Source organism: Schistocerca gregaria, chromosome 11, assembly GCF_023897955.1.
Source record: "Schistocerca gregaria isolate iqSchGreg1 chromosome 11, iqSchGreg1.2, whole genome shotgun sequence".
Classification (NCBI taxonomy): Eukaryota; Metazoa; Arthropoda; class Insecta; order Orthoptera; family Acrididae; genus Schistocerca; species Schistocerca gregaria.
The window spans coordinates 27,867,567-27,885,393 of NC_064930.1; the positions used below are offsets into that span (position 1 = coordinate 27,867,567).

Below are 17,827 nucleotides of genomic sequence, written 5' to 3' on the forward strand. Positions count from 1 at the left end.
CCAAGTGGAGCAGGAGAGTCATTGAGGTTCTGGAAGGTGGCGACTATAGAGCCGTGGACACCTGCACCAGGTGGAGCGTGAGAGTCTGTGAGGTTGTGGAAGGTGGCGACTGTAGAGCAGTGGCCAGCTGCGCCAGGTGGAACACGAGAATCAGTGAGGTTCTGGAAGGTGGCGACTGTAGAGCCGTGGCCAGCTGCGCCTGGTGGAGCACGAGATTCGGGGTTATGGAAGGTGGCGACTGTAGACCTGAGCCAGGTGCGCCAAGTGGAGCAGGAGAGTCATTGAGGTTCTGGAAGGCGGCGACTGTAGAGCCGTGGCCAGCTGCGCCAGGTGGAGCGGGAGAGTCAGTAAGGTTCTGGATCGTGGTGACTGTAGAGCCATGGCCAACTGCGCCAGGTGGAGTGCGAGAGTCAGTGAGGTTCTGGAAGGTAACGACTGTAGAGTCGTGGCCAGCTGCGCCAGATGGAACACGAGAGTCAATGAGGTTCTGGAAGGTGGCGACTGTAGAGCCGTGGCCAGCTGCACCAGGTGGAGCACGAGAGTCAGTGAGGTTCTGGAAGGTGGCGACTGTAGAGCCGTGGCCAGCTGCACCAAGTGGAGCATGAAAGTCAGTGAGGTTGTGGAAGGTGGCGACTGTAGAGCCGTGGCCAGCTGCGATAGGTGGAGGATTAGAGTCAGTGAGGTTCTGGAGGGTGGCGACTGTAGAGCCGTGGCCAGCTGTGCCAGGTGGAGCATGAGAGTCAGTGAGGTTGTGGAAGGTGGCGACTGAAGAGCCGTGGCCAGCTGCGCCAGGTGGAGCGGGATAGTCAGTGAGGTTCAGGAAGCTGGCGACTGTAGAGCCGTGGCCATCTGTGCCAGCTAGAGCAGGAGAGTCTGTGAAGTTCTGGAAGGTGGCGACTGTAGAGCCGTGGCCAGCTGCGCCTGGTTTAGCAGGAGATTAAGTGACGTTCTGGGAGGTGGCGAATGTAGAGCCGTGGCCAGCTGCGCCAGGTCGAGCAGGAGAGTCAGTGAGGTTCTGCAAGATGGCGACCTTATGGCCGTGGCCAGCTGTGCCAGGTGGAGCAGGGGAGTCAGTGAGGTTCTGGCAGGTGGTGACTGTAGAACCGTGGCCAGCTGCACCAGGTGGAGCACGAGAGTCAGTGAGGCTCTGGAAGGTGGCGAATGTAGAGCCGTGGAAAGCTGCGCCAGGTGGAGCACGAGAGTCAGTGAGGTTGTGGAAGGTGGCGACTGTAGAGCCTTGGCCAGCTGCGTCAGGTGGAGGGGGAGAGTCAGTGAGGTAGTAGAAGGTGGCGACTGTAGAGCCTTGGCCAGCTGCGCCAGGTGGAGCGGGAGAGTCAGTGAGGTTCAGGAAGGTGGCGACTGTAGGGCCGTGGCCAGCTGCACCAGGTGGAGCACGAGATTCAGTGAGGGCTTGGAAGGTGGCGACTGTAGAGCCGTGGCCAGCTGCGCCATTTGGAGCAGGAGAGTCAGTGAGGTTCAGGAAGGTGGCTACTGTAGAGCCATGGCCAGCTGCACCAGATGGAGCAGGAGAGTCATTGTGGTTCTGGAAGGTGGCGAATGTAGAGCCGTGGAAAGCTGCACCAGGTGGAGCGGGACTGTCAGTGAGGCTCTGGAAGGTGGTGAATGTAGAGCCGTAGAAAGCTGCGCCAGGTGGAGCACGAGAGTCAGTGAGGTCTTGGAAGGTGGCGACTGTAGAGCCGTGGCCAGCTGCGCCAGGTGGAGCAGGAGAGTCAGTGAGGTTCAGGAAGGTGGCTACTGTAGAGCCGTGGCCAGCTGCACCAGATGGAGCAGGAGAGTCAGTGTGGTTCTGGAAAGTGGCGAATGTAGAGCCGTGGAATGCTGCGCCAGGTGGAGCGGGAGTGGCAGTGAGGTTCTGGAAGGTGGCAACCGTAGAGCCGTGGCCAGCTGCGCCAGGAGGAGACGAGAAACAGTGTGGTTCTGGAAGGTGGCGACTCTAGAGCCGTGGCCAGCTGCGCCTGGTGGAGCACGAGAGTCTAGGATCTGGAAGGTGGCGACTGTAGACCTGAGCCAGCTGAGCCAAGTGGAGCAGGAGAGACATTGAGGTTCTGGAAGGTGGCGACTGTAGAGCCGTGGCCACCTGCGCCACGTGGAGCGTGAGAGTCTGTGAGGTTGTGGAAGGTGGCGACTGTTGAGCCGTCGCCAGCTGCGCCAGGTGGAGCAGGGAGTCAGTGAGGTTCTACAAGATGGCGACCTTATCGCCGTGGCCAGCTGCGCCAGGTTTTGCAGGAGAGTCAGTGAGGTTCTGGCAGGTTGCGACTGTAGAGCCGTGGCCAGCTGCGCCAGCTGGAGCACGAGAGACAGTGAGGTTCTGGCAGGTGGCGACTGTAGAGCCGTGGCCATCTGCGCCGAGGTGGAGCAGGAGAGTCAGTGAGGTTCTGGAAGGTGGCTACTGTAGAGCTGTGGCCAGCTGCACCAGGTGGAGCACAAGATTCAGTGAGGTCTTGGAAGGTGGCGACTGTAGAGCCGTGGCCAGCTGCACCAGGTGGAACAGGAGAGTCAGTTAGGTTTAGGAAGGTGGCGACTGTAGAGCCGTGGCCAGCTGCACCAGATGGAGCAGGAGAATCACTGTGGTTCTGGAAGGTGGCGAATGTAGAGCCGTGGCCAGCTGCGCCAGGTGGGGCGGGAGTGTCAGTGAGGTTCTGGAAAGTGGCAACCGTAGAGACGTGGCCAGCTGCGCCAGGTGGAGCACGAGAGTCAGTGAGATTCTGGAAGGTGGCGACTGTAGAGCCGTGGCCAGCTGCGCCAGTAAAGCACGAGAGTCAGAGGGGTTCTGGAAGGTGGCGACTGTAGACCTGAGCCAGCTGCGCCAAGTGGAGCAGGAGAGTCATTGAGGTTCTGGAAGGTGGCGACTGTAGAGCCGTGGCCACCTGCACCAGATGGAGCGTGAGAGTCTGTGAGGTTGTGGAAGGTGGCGACTGTAGAGCCGTGGCCAGCTGCGCCAGGTGGAGCAGGAGAGTCAGTGAGGTTCTGGAAGGTGGTGACTGCAGAGCCGTGGCCAGCTGCTCCAGGTGGAGCACGGGAGTCCATGAGGTTGTGGAAGGTGGCAACTGTAGAGCCATGGCCATCTGTGCCGGGTGGAGCAGCAGAGTCAGTGAAGTTGTGGTTGGTGACGACTGTAGATCTGTGGCAAGCTGCGCCAAGTTTTGCAGGAGAGTCAGTGAGGTTCTGGAAGGTGGCGACTGTAGAGCCGTGGCCAGCTGTGCCATATGGAGCACGAGAGTCAGTGAGGTTCTGGCAGGTGGAGACTGTAGAGCCGTGGCCAGCTGCGCCAGGTGGGGCACGAGAGTCAGTGAGGCTCTGGAAGGTGGCGAATGACGAGCCGTGGCCAGCTGCGCCAGGTGGAGCACGAGAGTCAGTGAGGGTGTGGAAGGTGGCAACTGTAGAGCCGTGGCCGGCGGCGCCAGGTGGAGCAGGAGTTTCAGTGAGATTCTGGAAGGTGGCGACCTTATGGCCGTGGCCAGCTGTGCCAGGTGGAGCAGGAGAGTCAGTGAGGTTCTGGCAGGTGGCGACTGTAGAGCCGTGGCCAGCTGCGCCAGGTGGGGCACGAGAGTCAGTGAGGCTCTGGAAGGTGGCGAATGACGAGCCGTGGCCAGCTGCGCCAGGTGGAGCACGAGAGTCAGTGAGGGTGTGGAAGGTGGCGACTGTAGAGCCTTGGCCAGCTGCGCCAGGTGGAGCGGGAGGGTCAGTGAAGTTCAGGAAGGTGGCTACTGTAGAGCCGTGGCCAGCTGTACCAGATGGAGCAGGAGAGTCAGTGTGGTTCTGGAAGGTGGCGAATGTAGTGCCGTGGCCAGCTGTGCCAGGTGGAGCGGGAGTGTTAGTGAGGTTCTGGAAGGTGGCAACCGTAGAGCCGTGGCCAGCTGCGCCAGGTGGAGCACGAGAGTCAGTGAGGTTCTGGAAGGTGGCGACTGTAGAGCCGTGGCCAGCTGCGCCAGTAGAACACGGGAGTCAGAGAGGTTCTGGAAGGGTGACTGTAGAGCCGTGGCCAGCTGCGCCAGAAGGAACACGAGAGTCAGTGAGGTTCTGGAAGGTGGCGACTGTAGAGCCGTGGCCAGCGGCGCCTGGTGGAGCACGAGAGTCGACGTTCTGGAAGGTGGCGACTGTAGACCTGAGCCAGCTGCGCCAAGTGGAGCAGGAGAGTCATTGAGGTTCTGGAAGGTGGCAACTGTAGAGCTGTGGCCACCTGCGCCAGGTGGAGCGTGAGAGTATGTGAGGTTGTGGAAGGTGGCGACTGTAGAGCCGTGGCCAGCTGCGCCAGGTGGAGCACGAGATTCAGTGAGGTTCTGTTAGGTGGCGACTGTAGAGCCGTGGCCAGCTGCGCCAGGTGGAGCAGGAGAGTCAGTGAGGTTCTGGAAGGTGGTGACTGCAGAGCCGTGGCCAGCTGCTCCAGGTGGAGCACGGGAGTCCATGAGGTTGTGGAAGGTGGCAACTGTAGAGCCATGGCCATCTGTGCCGGGTGGAGCAGCAGAGTCAGTGAAGTTGTGGTTGGTGACGACTGTAGATCTGTGGCAAGCTGCGCCAAGTTTTGCAGGAGAGTCAGTGAGGTTCTGGAAGGTGGCGACTGTAGAGCCGTGGCCAGCTGTGCCATATGGAGCACGAGAGTCAGTGAGGTTCTCGAAGTTGGCAAGTGTAGAGCCGTGGCCAGCTGTGACAGGTGGAGCAGGAGAGTCAGTGTGGTTCTGGAAGGTGGCAACTGTAGAGCCGTGGCCGGCGGCGCCAGGTGGAGCAGGAGTTTCAGTGAGATTCTGGAAGGTGGCGACCTTATGGCCGTGGCCAGCTGTGCCAGGTGGAGCAGGAGAGTCAGTGAGGTTCTGGCAGGTGGCGACTGTAGAGCCGTGGCCAGCTGCGCCAGGTGGGGCACGAGAGTCAGTGAGGCTCTGGAAGGTGGCGAATGATGAGCCGTGGCCAGCTGCGCCAGGTGGAGCACGAGAGTCAGTGAGGGTGTGGAAGGTGGCGACTGTAGAGCCTTGGCCAGCTGCGCCAGGTGGAGCGGGAGGGTCAGTGAAGTTCAGGAAGGTGGCTACTGTAGAGCCGTGGCCAGCTGTACCAGATGGAGCAGGAGAGTCAGAGTGGTTCTGGAAGGTGGCGAATGTAGTGCCGTGGCCAGCTGTGCCAGGTGGAGCGGGAGTGTTAGTGAGGTTCTGGAAGGTGGCAACCGTAGAGCCGTGGCCAGCTGCGCCAGGTGGAGCACGAGAGTCAGTGAGGTTCTGGAAGGTGGCGACTGTAGAGCCGTGGCCAGCTGCGCCAGTAGAACACGGGAGTCAGAGAGGTTCTGGAAGGGTGACTGTAGAGCCGTGGCCAGCTGCGCCAGAAGGAACACGAGAGTCAGTGAGGTTCTGGAAGGTGGCGACTGTAGAGCCATGGCCAGCGGCGCCTGGTGGAGCACGAGAGTCGTCGTTCTGGAAGGTGGCGACTGTAGACCTGAGCCAGCTGCGCCAAGTGGAGCAGGAGAGTCATTGAGGTTCTGGAAGGTGGCAACTGTAGAGCCGTGGCCACCTGCGCCAGGTGGAGCGTGAGAGTATGTGAGGTTGTGGAAGGTGGCGACTGTAGAGCCGTGGCCAGCTGCGCCAGGTGGAGCACGAGATTCAGTGAGGTTCTGGCAGGTGGCGACTGTAGAGCCGTGGCCAGCTGCGCCAGTTGGAGCAGGAGAGTCAGTGAGGTTCTGGAAGGTGGTGACTGCAGAGCCGTGGCCAGCTGCTCCAGGTGGAGCACGGGAGTCCATGAGGTTGTGGAAGGTGGCAACTGTAGAGCCATGGCCATCTGTGCCGGGTGGAGCAGCAGAGTCAGTGAAGTTGTGGTTGGTGACGACTGTAGATCTGTGGCAAGCTGCGCCAAGTTTTGCAGGAGAGTCAGTGAGGTTCTGGAAGGTGGCGACTGTAGAGCCGTGGCCAGCTGTGCCATATGGAGCACGAGAGTCAGTGAGGTTCTCGAAGTTGGCAATTGTAGAGCCGTGGCCAGCTGTGACAGGTGGAGCAGGAGAGTCAGTGTGGTTCTGGAAGGTGGCAACTGTAGAGCCGTGGCCGGCGGCGCCAGGTGGAGCAGGAGTTTCAGTGAGATTCTGGAAGGTGGCGACCTTATGGCCGTGGCCAGCTGTGCCAGGTGGAGCAGGAGAGTCAGTGAGGTTCTGGAAGGTGGCGACTGTAGAGCCGTGGCCAGCTGCGCCAGGTGGGGCACGAGAGTCAGTGAGGCTCTGGAAGGTGGCGAATGACGAGCTGTGGCCAGCTGCGCCAGGTGGAGCACGAGAGTCAGTGAGGTTGTGGAAGGTGGCGACTGTAGAGCCTTGGCCAGCTGCGCCAGGTGGAGCGGGAGGGTCAGTGAAGTTCAGGAAGGTGGCTACTGTAGAGCCGTGGCCAGCTGTACCAGATGGAACAGGAGAGTCAGTGTGGTTCTGGAAGGTGGCGAATGTAGTGCCGTGGCCAGCTGTGCCAGGTGGAGCGGGAGTGTTAGTGAGGTTCTGGAAGGTGGCAACCGTAGAGCCGTGGCCAACTGCGCCAGGTGGAGCACGAGAGTCAGTGAGGTTCTGGAAGGTGGCGACTGTAGAGCCGTGGCCAGCTGCGCCAGTAGAACACGGGAGTCAGAGAGGTTCTGGAAGGGTGACTGTAGAGCCGTGGCCAGCTGCGCCAGAAGGAACACGAGAGTCAGTGAGGTTCTGGAAGGTGGCGACTGTAGAGCCGTGGCCAGCGGCGCCTGGTGGAGCACGAGAGTCGACGTTCTGGAAGGTGGCGACTGTAGACCTGAGCCAGCTGCGCCAAGTGGAGCAGGAGAGTCATTGAGGTTCTGGAAGGTGGCAACTGTAGAGCCGTGGCCACCTGCGCCAGGTGGAGCGTGAGAGTATGTGAGGTTGTGGAAGGTGGCGACTGTAGAGCCGTGGCCAGCTGCGCCAGGTGGAGCACGAGATTCAGTGAGGTTCTGGCAGGTGGCGACTGTAGAGCCGTGGCCATCTGCGCCGAGGTGGAGCAGGAGAGTCAGTGAGGTTCTGGAAGGTGGCGACTGTAGACCTGAGCCAGCTGCGCCAAGTGGAGCAGGAGAGTCATTAAGGTTCTGGAAGGTGGCGACTGTAGAGCCGTGGCCAGCTGCTTCAGGTGGAGCAGGAGAGTCAGTGAGGTTCTGGAAGGTGGCGACTGCAGAGCCGTGGCCAGCTTCGCCAGGTGGAGCACGGGAGTCCATGAGGTTGTGGAAGGTGGCAACTGTAGAGCCGTGGCCATCTGTGCCAGGTGGAGCAGCAGAGTCAGTGAGGTTGTGGAAGGTGGCGACTGTGGATCTGTGGACAGCTGCGCCAGGTTTTGCAGGAGAGTGAGTGAAGTTCTGGAAGGTGGCGACTGTAGAGCCGTGGCCAGCTGTGCAAGGTGGATCACGAGAGTCAGTAAGGTTCTGGAAGGTGGCAACCGTACAGCCGTGGCCAGTTGCGCCTGGTGGAGCAGGAGAGACAATGTGGTTCAGGAAGGAGGCGACTGTAGAGCCATAGCGAGCTGTGCCAGGTGGAGCAGGAGAGTCAGTGTGGTTCTGGAAGGTGGCGACCTTAGAGCCGTGGCCAGCTGCGCCAGGTGGAGCAGGAGAGTCAGTGAGGTTCTGGAAGGTGGCGACTGTAGAGCCGTGGTCAGCTCTGCAAAGTGGAGCAGGAGAGTCAGTGAGGTTCTGGAACGTGGCGACTGTTGAGCCATGGCGAGCTGTGCCAGGTGGAGCAGGAGTGAGGTTCTGGAAGGTGGCGACTGTAGAGCCGTGGCCAGCTCTGCCAGGTGGAGCACGAGAGTCAGTGAGGTTCTGGAAGGTGGCAACCGTAGAGCCGTGGCCAGCTGTGCAACGTGGAGCAGGAGAGTCAGTGTGGTTCTGGAAGGTGGCGTTCTTAGAGCCGTGGCCAGCTGCGCCAGGTGTAGCAGGAGAGTCAGTGAGGTCCTGTAAGGTGGCGACTGTATAGCCGTGGTCAGCTCTGCAAAGTGGAGCAGGAGAGTCAGTGAGGTTCTGGAAGGTGGCGACTGTAGAGCCGTGGCCAGCTGCGCCAGTTGGAGCACGACAGTCAGTGATGTTCTGGAAGGTGGCGACTGTAGAGCCGTGGCCAGCTGCGCCAGGTGGAGCAGGAGAGTCAGTGAGGTTCAGGAAAGGGGTGGCTGTAGAGCGGTTGCCATCTGCGCCAGGTGGAGCAGCAGAGTCTGTGAGGTTCTGGAAGGTGGCGACTGTTGAGCCATGGCGAGCTGTGCCAGGTGGAGCAGGAGAGTCAGTGAGGTTCTGGAAGGTGGCGACTGTAGAGCTGTGGCCAGCTGCGCCAGGTGGAGCAGGAGAGACGGTGAGGTTCTGGAAGGTGGCGACCTTAGAGCCGTGGCCTGTTGCGCCAGGTGGTGCTGGAGAGTCAGTGAGGTTCTGGAAGGTGGCCACTGTAGAGCCGTGGCCAGCTGCGCTATGTGGAGCAGGAGAGTCAGTGAGTTTCTGGAAGGTGGCGACTGCAGAGCCGTGGCCAGCTGCGCCAGGTGGAGCACGGGAGTCCATGAGGTTGTGGAAGGTGGCAACTGTAGAGCCGTGGAAATCTGTGCCAGGTGGAGCAGCAGAGTCAGTGAGGTTGTGGAAGGTGGCGACTGTAGATCTGTGGCCAGCTGCGCCAGGTTTTGCAGGAGAGTCAGTGAGGTTCTGGAAGGTGGCGACTTTAGAGTCGTGGCCAGCTGCGCCAAGTGGAGCAGGAGAGTCAGTGTGGTTCTGGAAGGTGGCGACTGTAGAGCCGTGGCCAGCTGCGCTAGGTGGAGCAGGAGTCAGGGAGTTTCTGGAAGGTGGCGACTGTAGAGCCGTGGTCAGATGCACCAGTTGGAGCAGGAGAGTTAGTGGAGTTCTGGAAGGTGGCGACTGTAGAGCCGTGGCCAGCTGCGCTAGGTGGAGCAGGAGAGTCAGTGAGTTTCTGGAAGGTGGCAGCATGAAGAGCCCGCTCGTGGGTTTCGGCTGACGCTCGGTGTGGCGTCAGCGCCAGACGCCACACTTGCTGGGTGGTAGCCTTTAAATCGGCCTCGGTCCGGTAGCGTGCGTCGGACCCGCGTGTCGCCACTCTTAGTGATTGCAGACCGAGCGCCGCCACACGGCATGTCTAGAGAGAGTTCCTAGCAGTCACCCAGTTGTACAGCCGACTTTGTTAGCGATGGTTCACTGACAAATTACGCTCTCATTTGCCGAGACGATAGTTAGCATAGCCTTCAGCTACGTTATTTGCTAAGACCTACCAAGGCGCTATCATCTGTTGCTATTGGTACTGTGAATCATGTAATGTCAAGAGCGACGTTCTCCATTAATGGATTAAAGTTAAGTATTCCACCAGCTACCTCCGTTTCTCTATATTCTAATTTCCTTTTCCTGTTCCAGACCTCACGCCAGCCTGCGTGAGCTAAATCGCGTGCCTTTCGGCTTCCTCTTGTAACACGGTGTTGGCTCTCCTGCCAACCACAACATTGGCGTCGAGGGAAAACCGCGTTATTATCGATTTTGCACTGATTTCCTTGTGTATTGGCTTCGCCACAATCTCCAGATGTACTGTTCGAATTTTATCGCTTACAGAGTCAGCAGACGCAGGCTTTACTGGATGCCTTTGGACAGCTCGTCCAGGGGCAACGTGCAATACCAAACGATACGGCATCCGCCGCTCCACTGCTACTGCAGCCACAACACGCTGTTGCATCCACTTTTAGACCTTTTGATGCTGCGCTGGAAAGCTGGACGAAGTGGTCACGCCAATCTGGACTCCATCTCGCCGCCTACAGAATTCAAGGTAACGAGCGGCGGCCATTTTTGTTGTCTTCGTTCGGCGTACAAACGTACCGTCTGATCGTCAAATTATTTCCGCGACGCGACGTAGCAACTCAGTCCTACGAAGAAATTTTCTCTGCATTAGATGCATATTTCAAAGAATCAGTCAATGTAGTTGTGAAAAGGTATACCTTGTTTAGTACAAAACATACGGCAAGTCAGACTAATCGGGAGTGGGTTGCAACCTTGCAAGGCCTTACTAGGGATTGTGCTTTTGAGTGTCAATGTGGACTCCCTTATTCAGATAGTATGGTACGTGATTCAATTTGCACAGAACGTTTCTGATGTTCGTGTAAGGGAACAGATTTTGAAACTAGTAAATCCCTCCCTTCAACAAGTGATGGACATATTGGATCGGCAGGACACACTTGACTTTGCTCAGGATTCATTTGAAACTTCGCCAGCAGTGTGTCAGGTTAACCGGCCCGCCGGGCGAGCTGCACGGCACAGTAAACATTCCTCGCGCCCGGCCGCGCCGCTGCTGCCAGGTTCTCAGCCACGTGTGCCGCACCGGCAAGCAAATGCAGTGATCAAACCATGCCCGCGGCGTGCTACTAAACATTCGCGTGAGAATTGCCCTTCACGCCAAGCTATTTGCTTTTATTGTAATAAAAAGGACATGTTCAGAGCGTTTGCCAGAGAAAGCTCAGATCGGAAGCTCAAAACCGTTCCAGGCCCTTTGCTTCTCGCCGGATTCGGAATCGAACCAAGGATACTCAGGCTCGCGAAACTTCGCCCATGGAAATTCATGTCGTTCATTCCACACCGCGCAGTGCCACTCTCTCTACCAGTGACTGTGTTCGTCCCAAAAATAGTGTGCATCGACATGGCCGGAACTCCCGTCAAGTCGTAAGTGATTATGTACCGGTGTCAGTTCACGTTGGGCGAAACTGTCGCTCTTGTCGTCAGCAGGACAATAAACTTTTTTGTAGAATTGGACATTAACGGCAAAGTGATACCATTCCAGCTCGATACCGGAGATGCAGTTTCACTGATCAATCAAGACACTTACAAACTGCTGGGCATTTGCGCCGCAAATGTTAAGTTAAAAAGTTATTCAGGTCAAGATATCCCTGTGTTAGGACAGTGCACCCTTCTTGCAACATACAAAGGACAAACAAAACTTGTATCATTTTACGTCCTCCGTTCTTCTTCTGCAGTGAACTTATTTGGTTTCGATTTATTTCAGTTGTTTAACTTGTCTATAGCAAATCAGGTCCTAAAAGTGAACCAGACAGTGCCTTCAGACAGTGTTCCTCGTCTATGTGAAGAATTGCAGACATTTTTGCACCGGGCCTCGCTTGCGCTAAGAACTATAAAGCACACTTGGAACTGAAAGTAAACGCGCAACCGAAAATTTTCAGAGCACGCAATGTTCCCCACGCATTGCGTGATGAGGTCGCAAAAACATTACACGATTTGGAATCACAAGGTGTAATTGAACGTGTGCAGGCTTCTCTCTGGGCATCACCCTAAGTAATTTTGCCAAAACCTTCCGGAAAGTTGAGACTTTGTGTGGACTTCCAGGCAACAGTGAATTCACAACTAGTGATTGCAATTTTTCCTTTACCCCGCCCGGAAGATCTTTTTGACAAACTGTGCCCAGGTGAATATTTTTCGAAATTGGACCTCGCAGATGCGTACTTGCAAATACCGGTGGACAGAGAATCCCAGCGCCTTTTGGTGGTTAACACGTATCTTGGGTTGTATCAATTCAAATGACTGCCATTCGGGTGTGCATCCGCCCCTGCATTGTTTCAGCAACATCTACAGACTGTTTGCGCGTCGGTCCCTACTGCAGCAAATCATCTGGACGATATTGTGATCTCCGGAAAGACGGAAGAAGAAAATTTGGCCAATCTCAGAACATTATTTCAGGTCTTGCGACAAAATGGTCTTCGCTTGCGGAAGGACAAATGCGTGTTTTTTGCTCGTAACTTGCCATACTTGGGACATGTTCTCAATGCCCAAGGCATACATCCCAGTCCAACGCACCTCCGTGCCATACAAGACGTGCCTTCGCCGCAGAATTTGAAGCAGCTACAGAGTGTGCTGGAAAAATTACGTATTATAACTGCTATGTTCCGCATGCCTCTTCCATTTCAGCTCCGCTTCATCGCTTGCGCCGTAAGGGTGTTCCGTTCGTTTGGACGACGGAATGCGAACGCGCCTTTCGGCAGTTAAAATCGGCGTTGCTTTCCAATACTTGCCTTACGCCAAAGCCCCTTTTGTTGACGGTGGATGCATCGAATTTCTGGATCGGTGCTGTGCTTACGCACAAAGATGGATCGCACGATCGCTCTATTGCCTTTGCGTCCAAATTGCTTTCGTCTGCTCAAAGAAATTATTCACAGATCGAGAACGAAGCATTGGCTCTCGTATTTGGTGTTCCAAAGTTTCATGATTTCTTGTATGCTCGTCACTTTACCATAATCATAGACCACAAACCTTTGACATCGCTTTTTCATCCGATCAAGCCTGTACCTCCACGTACAACGCAGAAATTCATTCGCTGGTCTATTTTCCTCTCGCAGTACCACTATGATATCTTGTATCGGTCCAATGCTAAGCACGGAAACGCCGATGCGTTGTCCCGTTGCCTGTTGCTGAGGATAGGGCATTCGATTCCTCCGAACTTGCTTGCATGTTCATTGACGCGGAAACCGATGATGTGGTCGAATCGTTTCCGATTGATTTTCGTCGTGTAGCTACAGCCACAGCGGCCGACCCTGTCCTTGCTACCGTTCCGCGTTTTGTTGCTATGCAATGGCCCTTGTCAAAGTCACGGATCGGAGACCCGTTGGTTCGCCGATTTTTTGCTCACAAGGAGAGACTGTTTGTACAACGTGGTGTTTTGATGTTGCGTTCTGATAATGATCAGTCCAGGGTCGTGGTACCACGTTCGTTACAGTCCTCTGTCTTACAGCTTCTCCACCAAGGACATTGGGGTATAGTGAGAACGAAACAACTTGCTCGTCAGCACTGTACTTGGTTCGGAATCGATGCCGCGATTACGAATATGTGCTCTTCTTGCATGGTGTGTGCCGAACACCAGACAGCAGCACTGCGAAAATTCTTTGCATGGCCAACAGCCACTTCCCCTTCGCAACGCTTACACATCGATTTCGCTGGTCCATTCTGGAATGCTCCATGGTTGATTGTGGTAGATTCATTCAGTAATTTTCCTTTTGTTGTCTGGATGTCTTCCACGACGTCATCTGCCACCATCCAAGCACTATCCGCTACCTTTTGCATTGAAGGTCTTCCACAGACTATTGGTTACGACAATGGCCCACAATTCATGTCCGCAGAATTTCAGTCATTCTGCGAGGCCAATGGTATTCAACATCTGACGTCAGCGCCGTTTTCGCCACAGTCAAACGGTGCCGCTGAACGAATGGTCAAGACTTTCAAGGCACAGATGTTGAAGTTGAAAGAGTCGCATTCTCGGGAGGACGCGTTATTGCTCTTTTTGCCCTCGTATCGCTCTCAGCCCCGAGATGGTCGCTCGCCGATTGAGTTGCTCCACGGTCGCCCTCATCGAACCTTGATGTCTTTGCTACATCCGCCGCATTATGTGCCTGTGCAGTGGCAGACACCTGCTATTGCTCCAGGCGACGTCGTCTACTATCGCCACTACCGAGGTTCACGGCGTTGGCTCGAAGGGCGCATTCTTCGCTGCCTCGGCCACGCTATGTATCTGGCTTTGGGGGCCTCTCGTGAGGTGCGCCTCTGTCATCGCACGGGGTCTGCCGTCCGGTCAGGGCCCCGGGGACCCATCTACTGGCCGCCTTCCATTTTGCCCCATAGCGGCGCGCCGCCTCCGCCGCCTGTTCTCACGCCGGCGACGCCCGCAGTGGCCACGTCGCTGCAACCGCCGGGCGCCTCCCTGGGTCACGCGCCGCCGATCGCTTCCCGTGACCAGTTGTCCTCCGACATGGAACTCTTGCCCGCTCCGGCCCATATGTCGTCTTCGCCCGTCGGGTGCTCCGGCCCGATGGAGGTCGACCCTTCAGCCCCTCCTGTCTCTCTACGGGCGCATACGCCACATGTTGGCGTGCACCCTGGAGCAGGTTTTCAGGCGTTTCGTAGCTCCCCGCGGTCCGAATGGCAGGGTGCAGGTGGCACAGCCTCGCCTGTTGTTTGGCTTCCCACCTCGTCGTATACGTCAACATGCGGTCCTCCCCACGGCGGGCGGAAGCCTTATACCACAACCGTACGCCGATTTGTCGGGGAGGAATGTGGTGTCACCACCAGACACCACACTTGCTCGGTGGTAGCCTTTAAATCTGCCGCGGTTCGGTAGTATACGTCGGACCCGGGTGTCGCCACTATCAGTGATTGCAGATCGAGCGCCGCCACACGGCAGATCTAGAGAGACTTCTTAGCACTCGCCCCAGTTGTACAGCCGACTTTACTAACGATGGTTCACTGACTTCTAAGCTCTCATTTGCCAGGACGATAGTTTAGCATAGCCTTCAGCTACGTCACTTGCTACGACCTAGCAAGGCGCCATTATCAGTTACTATTGATATTGTGCACTATGCACCGTCAAGAGCGACGTTCGTCAATAATGGATTAAAGTTAAGCATCCACCAGCTACGTCCGTTTCTCTAAATTCTAATTTCCTGGTCCTGTTCCAGACCTCACGCCAGCCTGCGTGAGCTAAATCGCGTGCCTTTCGGCCTCCTCTAGTAACACGGTGTTGGCTCTCCTGCCGACCACAACACTCGGAAGGGTTGAAATTGGGGAGTTTCGTCGCCAAGGGAGTACACGTCCTGGTGCTCTTCAGACCGCGCAGGTACACCGCGATCTGTGTGAGACGTTGTCACCGAGTGGATGCTATTCTGTCATTCTGCGCAACGGATGCACCCTTTACCCTGTGGCTCCTACAAGATGCAATTTCCACCCCCACACTACTACATCTACATCGATACTCCGCAAGCCACCTGACGGTGTGTGGCGCAGGGTACCATGAGTATCTCTATCGGTTCTCCCTTCTATTCCACTCTCGTATTGCACGTGGAAAGAAGGATGGTCGGTATGCTTCTGTGTGGGCTCTAATCTCTCTGATTTTATCCTCATGGTCTCTTCGTGAGATATACGTAGGAGGGAGCAATATACTGCTTGACTCTTCGGTGAAGGTATGTTTTCGAAACTTTAACAAAAGCCCGTACCGAGCTACTGAGCGTCTCTCCTGCAGAGTCTTCCACTGGAGTTTATCTATCATCTCCGTAACGCTTTCGCGATTACTAAATGATCCTGTAACAAAGCGCGCTGCTCTCCGTTGGATTTTCTCTATCTCTTCTATCAACCCTATCTGGTGCGGATCCCACACTGCTGAGCAGTATTCAAGCAGTGGGCGAACAAGCGTACTGTGACCTACTTCCTTTGTTGTCGGATTGCATTTCGTTAGGATTCTTCCAATGAATCTCAGTCTGGCATCTGCTTTACCGACGATCAAGCCCAAGCTCTACTTGATGGCCCAACTGTGTTCGTTAGTTGCAGACTTAATTTTAGTCTAGATATTAATGATTATTTTGGTCATGGTAACGGATGGTTCACCGTAGCTGTTGTTCGAGGAGGTACAGGAGTACCTAATGTACCAGGACTGGGAAGTTTTGTCGACAGGGAGATTATTGCTTTTCGTACTTACCATATTTCTGAACTAGCTAATAAGGATTTTGGTAAATCAGCATACAGAAGTCAGGCAGACGCTCCTAAGCTCCTAACGTTCTAAAGAGAAATGCCTGAAAAACTTTCAGCAAGAAATATCTTCTGGAGTCGTCCACTGTAAGGAAATGACACAAGAATTTCACAAAATTTCTTACGTAACTAGTGGGATACTTGGGTACTACAGTAGTGCTAGTTAGTGTAAGAAAAAAAATCTGAAAAAATCACAATGGCACTTTTAGTTATGAACTGAACAAGTTATTTCTTGGTGCTTTTTGGAATGTGAAGTTACCTCTCAAAGATAGGATTCGGTAATGAAATTTCTATACAAAGCTTAAAATTGTTATTGACCTGACAGAATGACTGAGAGGCACGCCTAGTCAACTTGAATAATTATCCTTTAGAATGTTGCTAGGTACAGTCGAGGCTGTCGCGTGTGAAATGTAGTGAAGTGTACTGTTGTAGAGGAAATATGGGGCCCGCAAGAGCTGTAGCGCACAATACCGTAAGCTGTGATGACTGCTGTCTGCGCCACTCGCTGCTGCAAAATACGATAACTCTCGTTCTATCTGGACTGACCTTCGCCAATCAAACTCGCCCTCCGCCTCAATGAACTCAAGGACTCCTATTTGCCCCTAGTCTAACCACTGGCGTGGTACACCTGTCAGATAACAAGTCCACCGCGATGCCACCCAAAAATTCGCTCACAGGCGTTTAACTATAACTCTGTCCGTTCACACCGCACAGTAAGTGTGGCGGCCAACACAGTGAACGACTAGTAATCGCAAGGACTCAATATAAAGTCGGACTCTGATTCGCTCCCGACAGAGGTGCTCTCCCAGTGAAGTACTGAGGAGAGACTTGTTCCTCACTCTTTGAGTACACATACGAGTGCAAACGCCGTCGTTACGTGTTCTCACTCCGAGAGCGACAACAGAACGGCCCCTCCCCATGCCAGACGTGAAGGGGTGTATCTTTTGGCCTTTTCCTTTACTCCTTCAGCTCAAGGCGTTAGGAATATAGTCTGCCAATTAGCATTGCTCTTCTGAAAGGAGAGAATGACATTTTGTTTAAGGCGACCAATCCGGAAGTCTGTAGCATCGGTGTTTGGCGTTTGTTGTCTCCCTGTGAAAACCTCTGAAACTGCGTGCTCTGTTTGTAGACTGGGAGCTCCCACACAATGTAGCGGAATTTGCTTTTAAGCCGAACACCGGCTCTCTCTCCCCTTTCACTTGAGCAAACGTGGGCGGTCGCTGTCCGACGTAGATAGGCTGACTCGTCCTCTGAAGGGACCGGCCTCTTGGCGTGTGGTCTGCCTCTCCCAAACTAAAAGCTCTCGTGACCGTCGTATCTTGAGTGTGTGTGTGTACGCCAGCCTCGAGTATCTCACCCCGATGCGCACTTGTTATTTGTGTATTGTTTACATCAATTCATACAACATTGACTTTATCTTATTGAGTTGGGGTTCGAATGAAGCGTCTTGATGTGTGGAATATGATTGTGAGGGCGGAATATGTAAGCAATGAATGTCAGGAGACCACAACGTCCTACAATATTGCATTGTCCTGCTGGTAGATGCCAATCTGTCTAGGAGAAACAAAAACTGGACGTGGTTGTATTGATCCGTTGCGCCTTCCAGAATGATGCGATCATCCAGGGAATGTCACGGCAAGGTCCATGGGCCGAGGCGACGCGTAAAGCTTTGTGTAGTGCTCTCATCAAGGGATTGAAAGCCCATATCGATCATGTTTCGTGGAATATTTCGCACGGTGAGACTTGTTGATGGCCCAGAAATCTGCAACAATTTGCTTCAGGGGTTCACTTCTGTCACGTAGAATGATTCCCTTCAGTCGTCGTTGGTCCCGTTCCAAATTCTTTCCGCCGCATATCGTCTGGTCATCTTCAGAGTAAGTTGCAAGACTGACGACAAGATGCCAAGGGCGACCTTACGTAAGACTCCCGTTTTGGCCGTACCTTATTTTAACTTGCCCTTTGTCGCTCAGAAGGACACCTCCAACTCTAGGGTGGCTGCCATTCTTCTTCAGGAGCAAAAACGTGAATGGAAGTCATTGGTGTACGTTTCCTATCTTTATCGGCGTCCGAGAGAAAATAATCTACTTACGAATTGGAGACGCTTGCTGTTCTTTTCGCCCTCGACAAGTGGAAATAGTATTTGGAACGTGGAGAGTATACGCTAGAAACCGATAACCAGGGTCTCAGGTTCTCGCCCATCCTCGTAAAACTGGATGCATTGTGCGATGGGCAGTCAAGATTTGCGCCTTTCGGTTAAACGTGCGCCGTGTAAAACGGTGTGATAACGCTGTAGCGGATGCGCAGAGTAGAATGTGTGAGGAGCAAG

The 17,827-nt window shown here is 55.0% G+C and overlaps 1 protein-coding gene across 1 annotated transcript in view; it reads right to left on the bottom strand.

Moving 5' to 3' along the window:
• Positions 1–17,827, bottom strand: part of LOC126295007 (mucin-2-like) — a 175,132-nt gene that overhangs the window by 7,262 nt on the left and 150,043 nt on the right. Inside the window, exons 3-17 of the mRNA XM_049987260.1 lie at positions 8,478–8,669; positions 7,176–7,553; positions 6,562–7,091; positions 6,193–6,472; positions 5,249–6,108; positions 4,880–5,159; positions 4,391–4,795; positions 3,567–3,878; positions 3,303–3,482; positions 3,039–3,218; positions 2,776–2,954; positions 2,412–2,660; positions 988–1,807; positions 724–897; positions 45–453 (exon numbers count right to left, since the gene is read on the bottom strand). Coding sequence (XP_049843217.1) covers positions 45–453; positions 724–897; positions 988–1,807; positions 2,412–2,660; positions 2,776–2,954; positions 3,039–3,218; positions 3,303–3,482; positions 3,567–3,878; positions 4,391–4,795; positions 4,880–5,159; positions 5,249–6,108; positions 6,193–6,472; positions 6,562–7,091; positions 7,176–7,553; positions 8,478–8,669 — 5,428 coding nt within the window. The remainder of the gene's footprint in view (positions 1–44; positions 454–723; positions 898–987; positions 1,808–2,411; positions 2,661–2,775; positions 2,955–3,038; positions 3,219–3,302; positions 3,483–3,566; positions 3,879–4,390; positions 4,796–4,879; positions 5,160–5,248; positions 6,109–6,192; positions 6,473–6,561; positions 7,092–7,175; positions 7,554–8,477; positions 8,670–17,827) is intronic.